The sequence below is a fragment of the Neolamprologus multifasciatus genome, chromosome 17 (assembly GCF_963576455.1).
Source record: "Neolamprologus multifasciatus chromosome 17, fNeoMul1.2, whole genome shotgun sequence".
Classification (NCBI taxonomy): domain Eukaryota; kingdom Metazoa; phylum Chordata; class Actinopteri; order Cichliformes; family Cichlidae; genus Neolamprologus; species Neolamprologus multifasciatus.
Window position 1 is genome coordinate 24,491,700 of NC_140455.1, and position 17,784 is coordinate 24,509,483.

Here is a 17,784-nt window from a genome sequence, read left to right on the forward strand (position 1 = left end):
CGCTTCATTCCTGCGTTGTTTGGGGACAGTAGGAAGATGGCGGCGGCCCCGCTGTACTGTGTCTGCCGGCAGCCCTACGATGTGAGCCGGTTTATGATCGAGTGCGACATCTGTAAAGACTGGTTTCACGGCAGGTATGTAGTCTGCGACATCCTAAAGAGGTGTAGTTACATGGAGGCGAGAAACACGGGTTGTTTTTTAAGAAAAGGCGACGGTTCTCTGAGCGGTCTTGGCTAACTTAGCGTGCTAACCGTTAGCGGTGGGCGACGGGGGTTTTAAACCGTCTATTGACACGACTTTACGGGCGAAAGTGGGGGTTCGCGCCCCTAAAAACAACATTAATGAACTCCATCGTGCCGCAGATAAGTTTAAACAAAACGACACGATCCAGCTCTTTGTAGTTATTTTCACAATCAGCGGTATTTACTTAATTAGAGCCCAATAGAAAGTAGATCTTATACCGAGCTGTTTCAGTCAACACGGGTGATCAAAAGCGTACGTGACTACCTCTCCGTAGAGTTATTTAAAGGATAACTGTAATTTTGATGTCGCTGTGATTCAGTCGATTTAAATCCAGTTAAACCAGCCCTAGTGTACAAAGTGTGCCAGAGCTGGCAGGTTATTAAAGGTAACGGCAGCCTCGGGCGGCGTCTGAGTTGTATTTTAAACTTAATGATACAAGCAGATCTAATAAACAACTTCAACTTGTTTGGGCACAACCTGTACGTTAATTATATAGCAAGCTGGTAGTTTATATCTGTTATTTAATACAAATGAGCTTTGTTTTAAATGCTGTTTTGATATTGGTAGAAAGTAAGTGGGGGAAACGAGGAGATTGTTATGGTTTGGCTTTTGATTGACAGTTGGAGAAATTTAAATCCCCCACCCCCCTTTTTAGAAAGAGGAGGCACATGGCCTCGGACCCCTAGTGGCAAGCAGGGGAATTATTTAAAGGTACCAAGCAGGCACGTGTCTCGGTTTTGTGTGTGTGTGTTGTATTTGTTTTGTTTTGGGTTTTTTTTTTTTGTCTTTTCTTTATTTTTTTTTTCTATTGTGATTGCAGGTAGCAGATGTTTTTGTGATTCATGGTAGATGTAGGTGGAAGCTGTTGAAATCTTGATGGGAATCTTAATGTTGTGTAATGTGCATTGCCTAAAATGTACAAATTTCAGTCCACACCTAATATTGTGACGCACTTCTTGAGCATGAGATTTTCTCAGCATCCGACTTTCTTTTTTCTTTTTTGCAGCTTTCTCTTGTTTTTTAATGTGGCTCTAAGTCCATGGGCTGACCTAGGCAACTCTTTCCACAGTGACTGTTTAGGAATACAATAATCTGTTTTTTTTTGTTTGTTTTTTTGTTTTTAAAGTGGGGGGTTGCTCATGTTGAAATGACGGAAGCCATTGCGTAACCACCAAGTGTGCTGCCAAAAAACTCAGCAGCCAGGATTTGTGGTGTGTCAGCGCCAAAACAGACTAGCTGTGTGTCATGTGCCAGCAAGAAAAGGAACAAATGTTGGAGCTTCCCCCATTGATGACTAATAAGCAGATACACACCACACACGCACATACTCACAGCAAAGCTCCAAAAACGGCCACATTTCCAGCCTCTTTCCCACGAGGCAGGCCAGAAGGAAAGGGATATTCTCTGGCTGTGGGTGATGGCACGCCATTGGAGGGGAAAGCGGAGGAGCTCATTCTCCTAGTTCTTGTTGGTGTTTGTGTGGGAGACTTTTGTCTCAGTTGCTGGAGAGTGTCCTGTTTTCTATCACCTATGTTTCAGTAAACAAAACAAGCTGTACTTTAATGTGGTAAGGCTGTCTGAATCAGTGTCACGGTTTATCAGCATCAGATTTGTAAAGAGTGAGGTTACAGGAAAGCTGAAAAAAGTCCTGATAAACTCCCCCCACGTTTTCAGTAATCTCTTTATTACAGTTTAATGCAGTCATATTCATTTTTGTTTTTATTCAGTTGTGGTTCAGTTGGTTTCCACATTGTGTTTCTTATTCACTTCAGTTTTATTAGTTTATAGTATTTCTTTAATAATTCAAAATTTGTAATACTGCATTAAATCTACATTAACTACAGCATAGCCCTCTACTACTTCAGGAAAATAGTCAACATATTGCTTTGAGAGGAAGACAGAAATACTTTTTCCAGTTGGGAACAACTACTACTTTGATGCTAAAGTGGAAATACCTCTTTGAGGCTAAAGTAGAATACTATTTTGTGAATAAAGTCAGATGCAATGATGAGAATAAAGTTGAAATACTACTCGAAGTAGCTTCAAGATTAAAATAAAAGTACTACTTCATGGAAAAAGTTGAATACTATTTCCAGAATAAAGTTAAGTACTGTTATGAGAACAAGATAGAAGTACTACTTCAAGAATAAAGTTGAATAATTATTATTTTTTACTTTAAAGTCATAATACTACTTTCAGAGTACTGGAAAGTACTATTTCCAGAATTAAGTGGAATTAGTGCTTAGATAATAAGGTAGATTGTGTAAAGTTAAAAAAAAAAAAGACCACATTGTGTAAATCTTCTCTTTTATGTGCTAAAAGAGAAATTTTGTCTTTTATTGTAACTGCTTCTAAAAATGGTACTTTAACCTCATGGGCCAACAGAATATTTTTTGGTGCCTATTAGATATTTGATAAATACTTTAATCTAAAAGTTATACATTGCCTACAGTGGTAGACTTACACCTGAATGAGAAAAAAGCATTTGAAAAAAAATACAAAATGATTGTTTGCAGAAGAAATGTTCTAGGGGTCTCTGTTACTAATCTTCTGACCTCTTTGGTTTACTTTGCTGCCTCTTCAGGGTTTTGTCCTGACTATCTGCAGGGGTAACAGTGCCCTGAAGCAGTATAACCCACTATTAGACCCTTTGTTTTAGATTTCAGGTGTAAGTCTGAGGGCCATTCATCATTTTGAGCCTCACCTGATTGCAAGACCTGCCTCTGTAAATGGATTGCTTCATGCGTTTCTTAGATGCAAATTTGCATCAGCGTTATGGATGTAAATCCCCGGTAGGTCACATCAGATCACAGTGTAGGTGTCAGGCCCTCCGGTCTGCCCATTGTCTAATGTGCGTGTGGACAGTGGGGGCGATGATAGACCAGTGGTGCTCAATGAGATGGAGCGAATGACTGATGGGAGCTACGGCGAGCCAAGTTCAATGCGCGATCTGTCAATGTCGCACAGAGTGTGAGCACACTAAAGAGAGATGGATCACCTCTGTGGAGAGCCTTTTTGGTGTTTAGGCTAAGTGGAAGTGCCCCCCCTTTTTTTTTAAACTACTGCTGTCTGTGATGTTTCAGATCATCTGTTTAGATGTCTGATAAGTTGATTGGCTGAAGTAAAGACAGCCTCATAGCTCTTGTTTATATTCAGCTGACTCTCATTGGGGTGGAAATAACATTACATTTGGCTCAATCAAAGTCAATTAAGGGTCAAAAGCATCATGTATTGATTACTAGTCAGTTTAAATTATAACAGTAAAGAATATACCACACAGTTCAAATTAAAGGAAGTTTAGAAAACCACTTTAAATTACAATATCAAACTGATAGATCAATAATTTGTATGTTATGAACTGTGAATCGGCACAGCGAGTTCAGTCTGTGTTTGTTGTGTCGTGTCTTTCAGCAGCAAACACTCGTAAGACTGGTGACTCGTTAGGTTTTAAATGGGGCTCAGCCATGTTGAAGACATGTGTGAAAACAGAGTCCCAGTGCTTGTTGGCCTCAGGGCAGCTCAACCTGCACTGAAAACAATTAAGTTTTCAGTGCAGTGCTTTTCTTGTTGAAAATCTTTTCAACAAGAAAAGATTTTTAGAATATCAACAAATTAAATCCATAGTAAAAAAGAAATTTAACCTCAGTCAAGTTGAATTACAAACACCACCAAGTGTGGTTCAATTTCTTACTCTTAAATCCCCCAAACTATTATCTAAAATATACAGAACACTTTCTAAAATAGATGAATCAATATCCCTTCCTATTGCAAAGTGGGAAGCAGATTTATCAGTCAGCTTAGACCAAAACGTCTGGTCTCAGATTTGCTTAAAAACCTTTAAATTTATTAAAAATCCCAATCTGCAATTAATACAATACAAAATACTGCATAGAGTGCACTATACAGGTCATCGAATGTTTAAGATGGGCTTTACATCCGCCAACAACTGCTCACACTGTCAAGGCAATACACCAGACAGTTACATCCACGCTCTTTGGTTCTGTCCACCAGTGCAGAAGTTTTGGCACGAGATATGTGAGGACTTATCAAAGTGTCTGAAATGTAAAATTCCAACCTCCCCTTTAGTATGCTTGTTGGGAAATTTGGATGATGTCACTACAGAAATTAATACAGTCCACATGGTTTTTATTGCCCTATGCATCGCCAAGAAAATGGTCCTCATGAACTGGAAAAATAAAAATAATCTTAATTCTAGCCAATACAGAAACTATCTAATAGATCACATTAGTCTCGATATAGCCTCTGCCACCACATTAGATCAATCCCTCTGGGCTCCTTTGATCGGCTCCATCACCTAGCGGGGGTGGGGGGTCGTGGTTTGGTCCCGCCTTGGCTATTGTGGTTGATGTGGAGGTTGGGATGGGCTTAGGGCACCTGGAGGACCCCTAGAGACGTTATCCCTGGAGGGCTTAACCCGGGGGTTGTGTTCATAACCTGGTTAGTGGCTCTGGTCGCTCTCAGAGGTTGTTCTCCTCGTGGCCGCGTGCAGCGGGGCTGGAGGATGGTCTGTGCTGGCGGACGTAGGTTACTGGCCTGGTGGCCTGGCTGCCCCTGAGTGGATCCGGGGCGGGCGTGGGGGTTTGGGGTTCGGGGGTGCTTCGCCTCCGTGCTGGGGCTCTGGCTGGGCCTTGGGGGCTTCGGTCCTCGTCGGTGTGTCGCCGAGGTTGTGGGCGGGTGGGTGCACGGGGGCTCAGCCCTGGTGCAGGGGGCCTCTTGTGCATCGGCCTAACCGGGGGGCTCTTGAACTGGCAGGGAGGTTGTTCCATCTTTGCAGGAGTCCACTCTGCAGGTGGGGGAGAGACATAGGAGAGGTGGAGAATAAACTTAACCTGGGTGTCTGTGTCTTGTGTAGTCTGGGAGATGATTGAATGTTGGGGTGGGTACAGTTTCCTCTGCGGTGGGTAGAGTGGGCTGCCCCGGGTCCTGTGGGGCTTGGCGGTGTTGCTGCCGTAGGCCCCGGTCTGGATGGGCCTGGGCTCCCTTGCCTTGGTGGATACCAGAGGACGGGGGTGCATATTGGGGTCAGCGGGGGAGCTGGCCCTAGGGAGGGACACCCTCCCCTCCCTTCTTTTCCTCCCCATCCCCGTCTGCCTCCCTCTTCACGCTCCACCACACCCACCCACACAGGTAGGGCTTTGGGGTGCGGGTGTGTCACCAGGGTGCAGGGGAGACATTCCCCCCCCCCTCTGTCCTCTTCTGGCCACCTGTGCCTCAATTTTATCTCACAACTTAGACATCCACATTACTTACACTCTCATAACACACACATATATATATATATATATAGGGCCTTGAGGGTGGGCACGTTAACGGCGTCCAGTAGACGGTCTGTGTATTCAAACCTGCCTCTGGCGCCGGTGCCCACCTCTCAATTTTAAATCCATGTAGACATTGAGGGTTCTCGGGAGGGGCCGTGCTAACACCTGCTGCTCTCTGGCAGCAGCACCATGCTCTCCCTTGTTTTAAATACACTTTAGAGCAACACGCAGCAACACTACACTTGAGCGGGAGGAGGGAGGTATGGGGTCTTAACACACCCCTGTTCTCTGCTAGCCATCGGGGCGGGGGGGCTGGGAAGAGATGCTGGCTGTCCGATTGGCCTCCCTGCTGCTGCGGAGCCTGGGGCGGTCTGCTTGCCTCCACCCCGGAGGGAAGGGTAACATCTCTTGGGTCTGGGTGCCGTTTCCATCTCTGGGGGTGAGGATACCTGGACCCGGGATATAGAGTATGTTTGGGGAGTGTGATTGTGTGTACATGTCCATTTACGTTTATTCCTGCGTTGGGTGAGTGCTGAGTGTTTGTATATGTGTGCATGAGGGTGGGAATGCATGTCTGTGTCTGTGTGTGCCTGTTTGTCTGTGTCTATATGTCAGGTCGGGTCTTAGACTTCACCTCTCTGGGAACTCCAAGGCCCTCCAAAGTGTGGAGGCCTATCTCCCCTCACCACACTCCCTGCCGGTGACTGATGCCCTCAGGGGTCGGTGCGTTGGTGGTTCTTGGTGTCCGGGGCTGGGCGCTCAGGTATGTACCAGCTCACTCCCGGTGACTACTTGGCGGGGCCTGGCGCCTGCTGCTCGGTCAGGCCTCTTCCGGGGCGCGGGGGGCCCTCGGGCCTCCGGCCTCTGTGCCTGCGACTCGGTTCACTCTGGCACAGCTGGCTGCCGGCAGAGCCGGCGGGCACGCCGGTGCAGCCCCCTCTAGCTTCTGCCCGGTGGCTACTGGGTGACCCCTCATCTGGGGATCCTCAGCCCTTCCCATGAAGGTGGCACGGATGCCCCTCCGGTGGTCCTCCTTGGGCTCTTGCACTCTGGGGCCTCTGGATGTCTGGGGCCTGGATCTCCTCCATGCCTGCTTCATGCCCTGGGGGACGGGGCTATGGCTCTCTACATCCTCTAGCAGACCATTACATGGGGAAACCATTTGAATACAAGCGCGCCGATCCACACAGGTGTGCACATGGGTGTTCACTATTCGTAGACTTAAATCACACCTTTCTTGGCTGCTACTTCAAAGCACATTGTGCGCTGTCTGTCCTGCGTGCTGCACAACAACATTCAATATTTAGTATTTACTGCTGTTTTCACTTAGCTAGATTAATGCGATGGTGTTGTGTATAGTATGTTGCATTGTTTTGTTTTGTTTTTTGCTTGTTTTCTATTCTTTTTCTCTCAACAGGTGATCCCGGAGATATTTTTTCTTCCCCCCTTTCTCACTGTCCCTCTCCCCTTCTGTTTTTCTTTTCCTTCCTCTTTCTTTCTCCCTCTCCTATCCCTCACTCATGTCTGTCCCGTCTGTAACAACTGAAAATAAAATAAATAATAAAAACAAAGGTCGATCAAATGGACCAATACGGCAATGCCATGATGATCCATTTGGCAAAATAAATCCATTGGGTATCCTTGTTGGTCTTCAGACAACAATTCTGACGGCTAAAGAACCAAATGGGACAGGCGAAAAAAAAAAAAAAAAAAAAAAAAAAAAAGAAAACAATTAAGTTGTTTAAAACTCCCAGGGGCTCCCTGACGCACTATAAACAACAAAGTGATCCTCTTTTTGTTGTTTACCAGCTGACTACAGAAAGCCCCGCTGTGTCCTTCAAACTGTAAACAATGCACGGGTGATATGTTGCTTTTATGCCTAGCTGGCTAAAATGATTTAACCCCTGAGGGCAGAATGACAGAGCCGTATCCATCTGTCAGACCTCAGTGGCTCTTACTGCTGTCCAAGTCCGGCTCTGTTTATGTAAGCCTTGCCTGAGCGCACTCGGACGAGTCAGGTGCTCCTCTGGGGCAGATAAAGACAGCCAGGTGTGTTTAACTGCCCTCATATCCTCTCCATCTCCACCACCCATCCATTAGAGATCTGCCAGTTCCCTAATGTAGGTGTGTCGACACCCCATGCGGAGCGGTTATTTAGAGCTTAAAATAATGGCGATGCCAGCCTCCAGCCTTTGTGTTTCTGCACTGATCACTGAGGACAATGAACCCCCTCACAGTGCGTGGACTAATGAATAAACCCTCTCAGTTACACAGGAAGGAGGCCCTTGATGAGAGGAAGTGGAGGAGAGGGGCTGTTGATGGCGAGGGTTTAGCCAAGTACACACATCTCCGCTCATTCAGGAAGGGATGTTTAGCTCGGTAATCTGCTGCAGTGCTGTCAGAGGGCAGCTCTATCAGGGAATAAAGCAAGGTTTTGTGGGGTATCTGTGTTGCTCACCCTGGCTGTACTCTCTCTGACCTTTTTGTTGTCTTACAATGCATGATAACACTATCTTATGAGTTGTTGAGATGACGTATGACTGAGCAGATGAGGTTCATGTCGGTTCAAGAGCTGTTTGCACACTCACCCCGCTTTGTGGTGATGCGATGCATCATCAAGCCCGAGTAAGGCAGCAGGAAATACTTGGCCCCTTTCTTTTCTTTCCTCTCCCATTTTTACATTTGCTGTCTCAAGTCCACATAGACTCACAAGCTCGGGTTAAAGTGGTAATCATTACAGGTAACACGCGCGCTGAGTCAGGGTGGCGTATGTGGCACAGTGCCCTTATTTCCCACTGCGGTGTTATATAAAGGAAAGTAGCAAGAAGGTCACGTCAGCCCAGAGCACACGCTGTATTCACACGTCTCAGCGAACCCAGCGGCAGAGAGCTGTGACTCATGCTTTCCCCCAGCGAACGGCCACATGTTTGAACAAAGATTCCTGATACATGAGCTAGGCTTAGTCGCCAGCCAAACACTGTACACTGTTACTGCTAGTTATCCATTTGCTCACGTGCAGGAGCAGGAGTGCTTCTCTCAGCTTTTTTTGTTTTTGTCTTTTATGGATGTTGTAGGAGAGTGGAAAAGAAATAAATGTGAGTTCTTTACAGCTGAATGGATATTTAATTAGTTACTGTACTAATGCATTTGTTTGCCCTTATACCCAACCAACAAAAGTTCAGATTTTGTGTGGTATGGTTGATATCCTGTTTGTGCACCAGGGTGATGTGGGGGGTGGCAGGCATTCACACAAGCTCACCATTTCCTGATGAGTTAATGGCCCTCTGCTTTATTTCCTTTACAGTTTTCCTGCAGTTCCTTGTAGATCAAAGCTGATAGCAGGCTTCGGTCAGCTCTATCCCCCCTGCAGGCTTTCACCTTTAAAAGCAAAGGTTATATCAGCAACAAACCTGTTTATAAACCTCTTTTTGCTGTGCTGCAGGAAGGGTTTTTGTAGGCCAGTAATGAAGCTGGCGTCTGTCTGGTTCTCTCAAAAAAAAAAAAAGCAACAAGATTTCTTCATTTGTTTTTGGAGTATTGATCTCAGGGGAAGAGAATCTCCACAAATTGATGCCACGTGCAGTCAGAAGAAGTAAAACACTAATGTGGTTCTCAAACTGTGACACTATGGGCAAAATGTAGAAGGAAGCTAAATTTAAAACTAAACTGAAATTTACTTTGGTTACTTTTTTTCAGTGTTCATAGAAAACTGTGGGGGCATTGAGCCTAAGTTATTTGTTAGTTTCTAATTGCATTATTTGGGGTTTTTGAATCTGAGATGTTATAGATTTTTTCTAACTTTCATCTAGTGGCTATTGGGCAGATTTATCAGCACTGTGTATCAGTGATGAGGTCAGGTGGACAGTAGTGATTAGTCATCTAGTCGACAAATTGCAGACAATCTTAGTTTGGATGGTGCAGGCTTCAGTGGCCTGAAGTTTAAGTGTTTGCTTTTCCGTGGATGACACAGTCCTGCTTGCTTCATTGATCACCAGCTCACACTTGGCTGGTTTGGAGCTGAAAGCGAAACTGCCAGGGCTCTACTTCTAAGGCAACGATTCTCAGTCAGAAAAGGGTGGAGTCTACATGCTTGGTTGGGAATATGTTGTTGCCCCAAGTGAAGGAGTTTGAATTATGTTAGGGACTTCTCAACAAGTGAGGGTAGGAGGACACGGGAGATGGGTGCAGAGCTGAAAGCGCATGTGAGCAGTTGATTTACTGGTTGATCTGCAGTCCAACCGTCGCCTATTCCTCTTTAGAGCATTCGGGGTCTTCATTAGAAAGGTGATGACTTCAGTAGAGCCATTGCTCCTAAATATAAAAAGGGAACCAGCTGAGTCTGTTTGAGCGTCCAATAAGGATCATGGGACTTTAAGGAACAAGGTGTTTCAAGCATGTTCAGCTGAAAGGTGATCACAGGGCAGACTGAAGACATGCGGGAGAGATTCCGTCCCTCGGCTGGATGGGACTGCCTCTTTTGACCATCTGAAGAGTTGAAGGAGGTAGCTGGGTTGAGGGAGGTCTGGGTATCTCTGTTTAGGCTGCTGGCTCTGTGAGCCAGACCTGAATAAGTGGTAGAAAATGGATGGATGGTCATGTGAATTAGGATAGTTCAGTTTTAGTTTGTACTTTTTGGCTTGTGACACTATACATGTTGTCCACAATCCGAACAAAGTTGCTGTTCAACCCATGCTCCTCCGGTATGCAAGCCAGGAATGCATGTGAGTTGGTTCCTGTGGCTTGGCTGTTGCAGGATACTCAGGGGTAGCAGAAGCATGAGTGACACCACTGTACTGCAGCTCCTCTTGATAAATGCGCTGCAAATTATATGATGAGAATGCAATATTAGCAAAGAGGCCAGATCATTCAGCTTGTTTTTTTTTTTAAAAAAATATTGAAGCCATAACTGTGAAACAATAGAACATTTGTTGGAGGGGAAAAAATAAAACGGCTATGTTTGGTCTCCTGACCTAAGTGTGCGCTGCTTTTTCCTCTTCTTTGTGTTTTATCTTTGACTTGTGACCCCTGGCATCTCTGCTTGAAACACACACAGCATTTGACAGGAGTTTGGGAGCGTTTCATCTGCTTTAGTTTGTCCAGGTCAGATTGTGGTGTCCTCGTTTCATTTCTGAACGGGCTTGTAAAGCAGTAGACCTGTTCCACTCATTTCAGTTAGATTGAAAATGGTTTATATGCCACCATTTACAGGATAAGTTATCTGAAGAAACTTTAAAGTATAAGGAAAGACCATATATATTGTAAAGGCAATGAATGTCTTCAGCTGGTAGGGTTTATTATTACATACATACATACATTATTATAGTAAATGCTTTGTATATGTTTGGGCAAAATCTTGTGATGGCGTGTTTTCTTTTCCTGGCAATTTAAAAACAGTATAAACCTCTGTAGGGGACTTGCCCTAACTCTGTATCTCATTTCTTTCCAGCTGTGTACAGGTAGAAGAGCACCATGCTGTGGATATTGATGTTTACCACTGTCCCAACTGTGATGTCGTACACGGACCCTCCCTGAGTGAGTCTTTGCTGCTTCCTGAAGCCATTTTTCTCTCTCACGCACATGGGGGCGGGGATTGCTGTCTATACAGACAATATTGATTTGTAAATGATTAACTACCAATCTTGTGCTTGTGCTTAAAGTGCTTTGGCACTATTTGGCAATATTGTAGACAATGTTAAACTTAATCGTCATCTTGGCCTTCTCTGACGACCTGTTTGCTGCTGCCTGCCGCTGAAAGGCAGTGGGGAGAGGGGACACTTGGGCAGTGCATTTATCGCAGCATATAATGTGTTTTCTGGATACACAGTGCTTTTTCAAAGTTCAGAGGTTGATGGCTCCGTGTCAGAGCACTGGCTATGAATTTCAGATGGATCAGGCCTTAACTTAACCAAAAAGTTATAAATAATTATTTTCACCTTTTGTTATTACCCACAGCTACATCCACTTCTGTCGGGCCTAGGCTACTCGCTAGGGCTGGGCATCATCACTGATTTCTATAATCCATTTGATTTTGATTCGATTCAATTTTGCCTCAGACCGTCAGAAATATTATAATTCTCATCATTTATCAGTACTGACACTTATGAGACTTCATCAGAATTGTGAGCATCACAGCAGATGCCTTTGTGTCAAACTGAGAAAAAAACACAGAAAAACATGAAGGAGATTTTTTTGGCCTGGCTTTTTATAGCAGATAACCTTAAAAATATTCTGCAATATTGCATAATTTTAAAAAGTTTAAATTTCTTCAGTATTGAACAGCAGAAAATAGGCTTTCTTGTCCGAGGTCATTTAAGTAAAAAAAAAAAAAAAAAGAAAGAAAGAGCGCTGTAAATAACGGTACATTGGTGGGTAATAAGCAAATGAATAATGCAGAAAACAGAGATCTGAGATGGGAAAACTGTTCCTGAAGTACAGAGAGAGAGCTCGAGAGAGCTGTGCATAAAGTGCGATTTTATTGTGGTGGAAGCAAAACAGCAAAAGTAAGAGGGAATTCATGACAATGTTTATTAAATGTGAAGCACAGTTTGGATCTTCTTTTGCAGCTGTTTCAGTGAATTTTGGTCGGAGAGAGAGAAAACCTGCAGCTCAGAATCTAGAGCAAAAAACACAAAGAGCGGAGCCGACGCATCAGAGTCAGTGAGCTGTCGGCTTTCAGCCCCGACGCATGTCCGTGTACGGGCCGTCGGGTGAGAAAGCCGAGAATGAGAAAGCTGGTTCTCATGCGTCGGGTCCGCGCTCTGTGTTTACATCTTTGTGTGGAATCCGTTTACCTGCTCTCATTTACTGTTTGGTGGTTGTTGAAATAGTTTTGTGAGATTTAACCTGAGATTCTGGCGTTACTGGCAAAATACATTTATATTTAAAAGTCGATTCAGGATTTAATGAATGATATCGCTTTATTCAAGCTCACCTCTCTCTATCCACCTGCACTTTCAAACATGTCTCTGCTTGGTTTTAGACCACAATATGGGCATAATGCGTGTCTGTTGTTGACCACACGGAGACTTTCAGAGTTGCAGAGACTGTTGGTCGCACCGTGTGACCTAAGATTTTTTTTTTTTTAGTCGCACCACTGAAAAATTTGGTTGCATTTGCGACCAAATTGGTCACACTCTAGAGCCCTGGCCCCCTCTTGCATCTCTTATCTTGGTGGCTCTGAAGCCTAAACAGTAAAGTGTTTCCATTAGCCAGTATATCTGAAGCAAACTATTTCCTGATGTGTGCTACATGTGAGAAAGCACAACAGCGGAAAGTATGACCTAATTCTTTGAGGTGCATGTGTGAAAACAGCACCATACTCTGATTCTCTGCCTTGTCTCACCCATGTCTCTATATGCTGGACAGTCCCGGGGGGAAGGCCGCTCTCTGCAGTGTTAGTCGAGTCAGATTTTTATTATTTTTTTGGTTAAGGGGGAGGGGAATAGGTTAACCTTTGACAACCCTGAGGGCAGACATTAACAAGCTAATTGAATGGTGCTGTAAACCCTCCACTTTGATTGGACAAACCCCTCAATATCCACCCCTGGGCACAGGGGCTGAGTAGTGAATTAATGTGCTTGTGACAAGTGATTGTGATCTGCATAATTTACAATGTTGTTGTGTGAAGGTGCTTCAAGAGGGCATTATTACATTAGGACGAGACAGCCCAGTGAAACTCCAACCTACTTTTTTTTTTGCTTTCTGCAGTGAAAAAGCGCAACAACTGGCACAGGCATGACTACACAGAGCCAGACGACGGATCGAAGCCAGTGCAGGCTGGCACCTCAGTGTTTATCAAGGAGCTCCAAAACAGGACATTCCCCAGGTAGATATCAACACCCCCCCAAAGAGCCACACTTGTTAACCAAACTCTAAAGGCCTTGCCTAGTGGAATATTTTATTCAGGTAAACTAAAAGTGCGATTTTCTGATTTGTGAATCATGTCTACTTTTGAAGGCTTAAAATTGGGCTCCTGTAAAGTTGTCTATGCAGTTAAAGGCTTAAGTAAGGCTTTGCATTAGAAAGTTACAAAGAAAAAGAGAAAAACTGCAAATGTATGAGAATTTGTTTAGTGTGTTTTTTCCAGTTCTCTCTTTCATGTTTTTTCTCATGCTTAATCCTTCTGACCAACTGGATTGTTTTTCTAATTTGCTGAAAAAACTCAAAATTCTTAACTTAATGCTCATACAGGTTAAAGTGGATTTCAGAGAAGACATAAATATGTACACGCTTGCTTCTTGCAAACTGTTTTGTTCTGTGTTCTCACGTTTACAGATATCTAGTGGGAGTTTGATTGAGTCTGTTTCTATAAAAGAAAATAGTTCCAGTGTGTGGATTATTTTCATTTTCACGACCACTGATTCTGGAAAAAATGTGTAGCTTTGGAATATTTTTAGTCACACAAAACAGTGTGGCTTTAAGATAGAAAGACACATTACTGGGTCCAGAGTTTTCTTGATTGTGATCACATTTTTGTAGAAATTTTTATGAAAAGTCAGTGGCTCACCTGACTTTATCTCAGGTGAAAAACCAAGGTTGTCGTCAGAATTAAATGGGTGATATGTAGTGACCTGGGTAATCCTCTCAGTGTGCCTAATCACCTCACAGAGCAGCTTGCATGTCTGTAGGCTCTTTTTGGGTCAAAATGCTACCACCACCACAAACACAATATTTTCACCTATATTGAGTTGTGGTTAGGGTAGTAAAGTAAACAAAGCAACTCTCTGCATGGCTAAAACCATTATGGTTTTATTTTGAGAACACTGGTAGCTTGAATTAACTTATTACAATCTGGTTTTCAGTGCCGAGGAGATTCTGATACGGATGAAGGGTGAGCTGGTGACTACCAGGTACTTGGAGAGGCAAGGCTTCAACTACCCCATAGCAGTCACCGAAATGGAGGGTCTGGGTCTGAAACTACCCCCCTCTACGTTTTCTGTCAAAGATGTGGAGCAGTATGTGGGTAAGAAAACTTGGCTTTGTCGTCACATGTATGTATGTAATTTACAACAAAACATTAGTGTTTATTGTTTGGGAAGGATGTGACTTCTGTGATTGGACTACACAGCATCATTGGAAGCTGCTTAAAAGCTAATGAAATAACACTACACCAGCCAGCTAAGTGGCCATTGCTGAGCAGGCGCCATCTGTGTGTGTCAATATGAACCAGTTTCCAGGTTCATGGGTTTTAACCCACTTATCAGGCATCAGACGATGGCTGAATGCGTTCTAAATGAGCAACGGCTAAGCTTTCACTGCCCTCTCCATGACCACTGCACTTCCTTACCGAAACAGCCTGCTACTTCCCAGCTCCTATTACAAGCCCATTACCAAGCCCACCAGTGTTTTTATAATTAAGTTCAGATTACAGACTCCCTTTCTCACGTTATCTCTCTCTCCCATGCCCTATTGAGCATTAAGCCAAGGCACAGGTGTTGTGACTGGGGTCTGAGTGTGGGATTACAGTTCTTCCAGTTCGAAGACAATGGGACAACTGGAGTAAACGCCAATGCTGTCGAGCATTTCTGCTGCCAGCTCGGTGTGCGGTCAAAGATTGGTCAAAAAGTTCTACACATGATGGAAAGTCTTTAAATTGACCTATTTATTGTTTTCAATCCGAACTATATATTGTGTGTATATGTAATGAATGGAAACCAGGGCGAGGTGCCCTTCCTAGGAAGGAGTAAGGGTTTAGTCAGTAAACCTAATTATTCTTAATTTATTTAATTACCAACAAGTATTCACTCATCTCTGGACACAGGCTCTGGTTGCCTAGGTTACCTTGTTATGCATTTATTAACTTGTTATGTGCCAATCACTGGTATCAAATGCTTGCCCCAAAGTTGAGTGAAGTTTGTCTTGGCGTTGGCCCGCTCGGTGTTTTTCCTGTTTTTGGCTGTAGTTGCAGAATGTTTTTAACTTTCTCTGGTTTCCGTTTCTCTGTAAATCACTTCCTGTGTAGACGCAGCCTAAGATGTTACAATGCAACCCACCGTTAGCAACCCTCTCTCTTTCTGTGAGGGGAAGAATGCAGATGACAGCTGCAGAGACCAGCCTCTAGACCGCTTGAGTACTTTGATGTAGAAAATTAGGTTTAATGCTAGCTGTTTCAGAGTAAACTGGCATGTAAACTTTCAACTGAAGGATGACAGCCGATGTTGGCAAGGGCATTACAGTTAATTAAAACTAAAATAAAGGCTCAAACTGGGTGTGAAAAAATATTTTGGCTAACTTTAGAAAAAAATGAAACTGATTGAAATTTTAAAAAATGAGAAAATGTCTTTAGTTTTAGTCTCTGTTTGATGGAATTTGTTAGCACAGTCTGCCTGATGAACATTGTTATTTGTGTACAGAGACCCTGACAAATAACCTCTCATTTATAATAATAAAAACACCAAACCTGAAACTATTGATTCTTCAATTTTTTTCCACTTACTCATTTCAGGGCTGTAGCAGGAGCTGGAGCATGTCCCAGCTGTCATAGGAACTGAACTAATATTGAAGCTAATAAAACTAAACAGAAATGAGCAAAGCCACTTTAGAAGCTAACTACACTGAGGCCATGTCCACATTAGAAAGGTGTCTTGGAGAAGTTGGTTTTTGAATGTCTTTCGTTCACACATGAAAAGCGTTTTAGGTCACAGACATTGGAGATTTTGAAAAACTCCTTCCAGGGCAAAGCTTTTTAGAAATGGTTTCAGCATTTACATGAAACTATGCAAAACCTGACAATGAAACCAGAAAGGGAAAACCAAGTTTGTATTGCACCATCAAAGTTGTGTCTTGATGCTTGTTATTGACTAATCAGATCACATTGACAGGCTTAAACTAATATTAATGAGTTTTTCTTATGACATTTAGCACAAAATGGGTGGATACCAAATTAAACTCAGCTCAACTTTGAGGTCATCTGTTAAAGCACCCAACTGGTGCTTTGAGGAAGAGTAAAGGTTGCTGTTGACAGGCAATGGCTTATTACCAGCACTTTATTAAAAGTATATATTTTTTAAAGCCCGATTCACAAAAACCTATTATAGAAGGAGATATTCCAGTCCCTTATCCCAGTATTTAATATAACAAACCCTGCCGTGCATGTTCATAGTTACAATCATGTTAATTCCTACAAAACGGTCAAAAATACAGTAGGATTCATCTTTTGATTTCAGTGTTGAGTAAATTATTTTTACAGCATTTTGCTCCCAAAATGTTTGATTCATGAGGAAATAATTGTTTTACATTAAAATTAATGCAGTGAGTAACAAGTTTCTGGTTCCTGTCTGCTGACAAAGACATATTTGCAACAATTATCTCAGTTAATTGGCTCTTTAACATAACTGGGTGTCGTCATATATCATTGTCGTTATGGTGGGATGTCGTTAGATTGAGTGTCTCTCGAGCTGGCTCAGCGGTGCTTTAGTTTGTTGACATTAATAAAATAAATAAATAAATAAAAACATTGAATTGGGTTTGTGAACCCAGTGCTCGAGCTCGGCGTTGCAGGGTTTCCAGGCAGCTTTGTTTCGCACTGTGTGACTGACTGCTTTTCACTCCACCTGTTCTCTGTCATCAGACGCTGGCCAGCTGGGCCTTTAGAGGAGTGTGTGTGTGTGTGTGTGTGTGTGTGTGTGTGTGCGCACACAAGTATGCACAGGGGTAATAAAAAAGGTGTGTGGGAGGGGTGTGGGGAAAATACAACCACCAGCTGTCTTGCTACACACTGCACCCCAGTCTTACTTCCGGCCCTGCGTGTCACTGCGTGTGATTTGTAGCGTCCCAACTGTGAGCTGTTTGCTGTCTCTTTGACTTTTTTCTCTTTTCCTTTTTAGCATCTGTTTTCTATCCCATGAGTAAACGCACACATGCACACACATGCACACACAGCTTTTGCACACTTTTTCTCACATCTACAGACATATTTCCTTATATGCTTGAGATCTCCCACGCACACACAGCTATTAAACGTAGCAGCCCTCTCACCTCCACCCACTCCCCTTCCTCTGGGACTGGTGGTCTGGACAGATTGACAGATTGTCTCGCTTGCATCCCCTACAAACCCTCCCCATGCTGCCATATTAATGCCAGTTTTCCTCAGGAGTTGATCTCTAAAAGCACATGAAGATGCCAGCAGGCTGCTGACCCCTCTGAACCCCATCACCTACTCTACAGTCATTTAAAAAGTTTGAAGATTTTCATTCAGGAGTCTGTGACTGCAGAACATGTAATCTGATATTGCACAAACTAAAAGGCACTTTATTCCCATCTA

At 43.5% G+C, this 17,784-nt stretch overlaps 1 protein-coding gene across 1 annotated transcript in view; it reads left to right on the forward strand.

Moving 5' to 3' along the window:
- kdm7aa (lysine (K)-specific demethylase 7Aa) overlaps positions 1-17,784 on the forward strand; it is a 27,080-nt gene continuing 9,296 nt past the window's right edge. The window contains exons 1-4 of the mRNA XM_085138380.1: positions 1-134; positions 10,969-11,054; positions 13,230-13,347; positions 14,324-14,484. Coding sequence (XP_084994506.1) covers positions 37-134; positions 10,969-11,054; positions 13,230-13,347; positions 14,324-14,484 — 463 coding nt within the window. The 5' untranslated portion in view covers positions 1-36. The remainder of the gene's footprint in view (positions 135-10,968; positions 11,055-13,229; positions 13,348-14,323; positions 14,485-17,784) is intronic.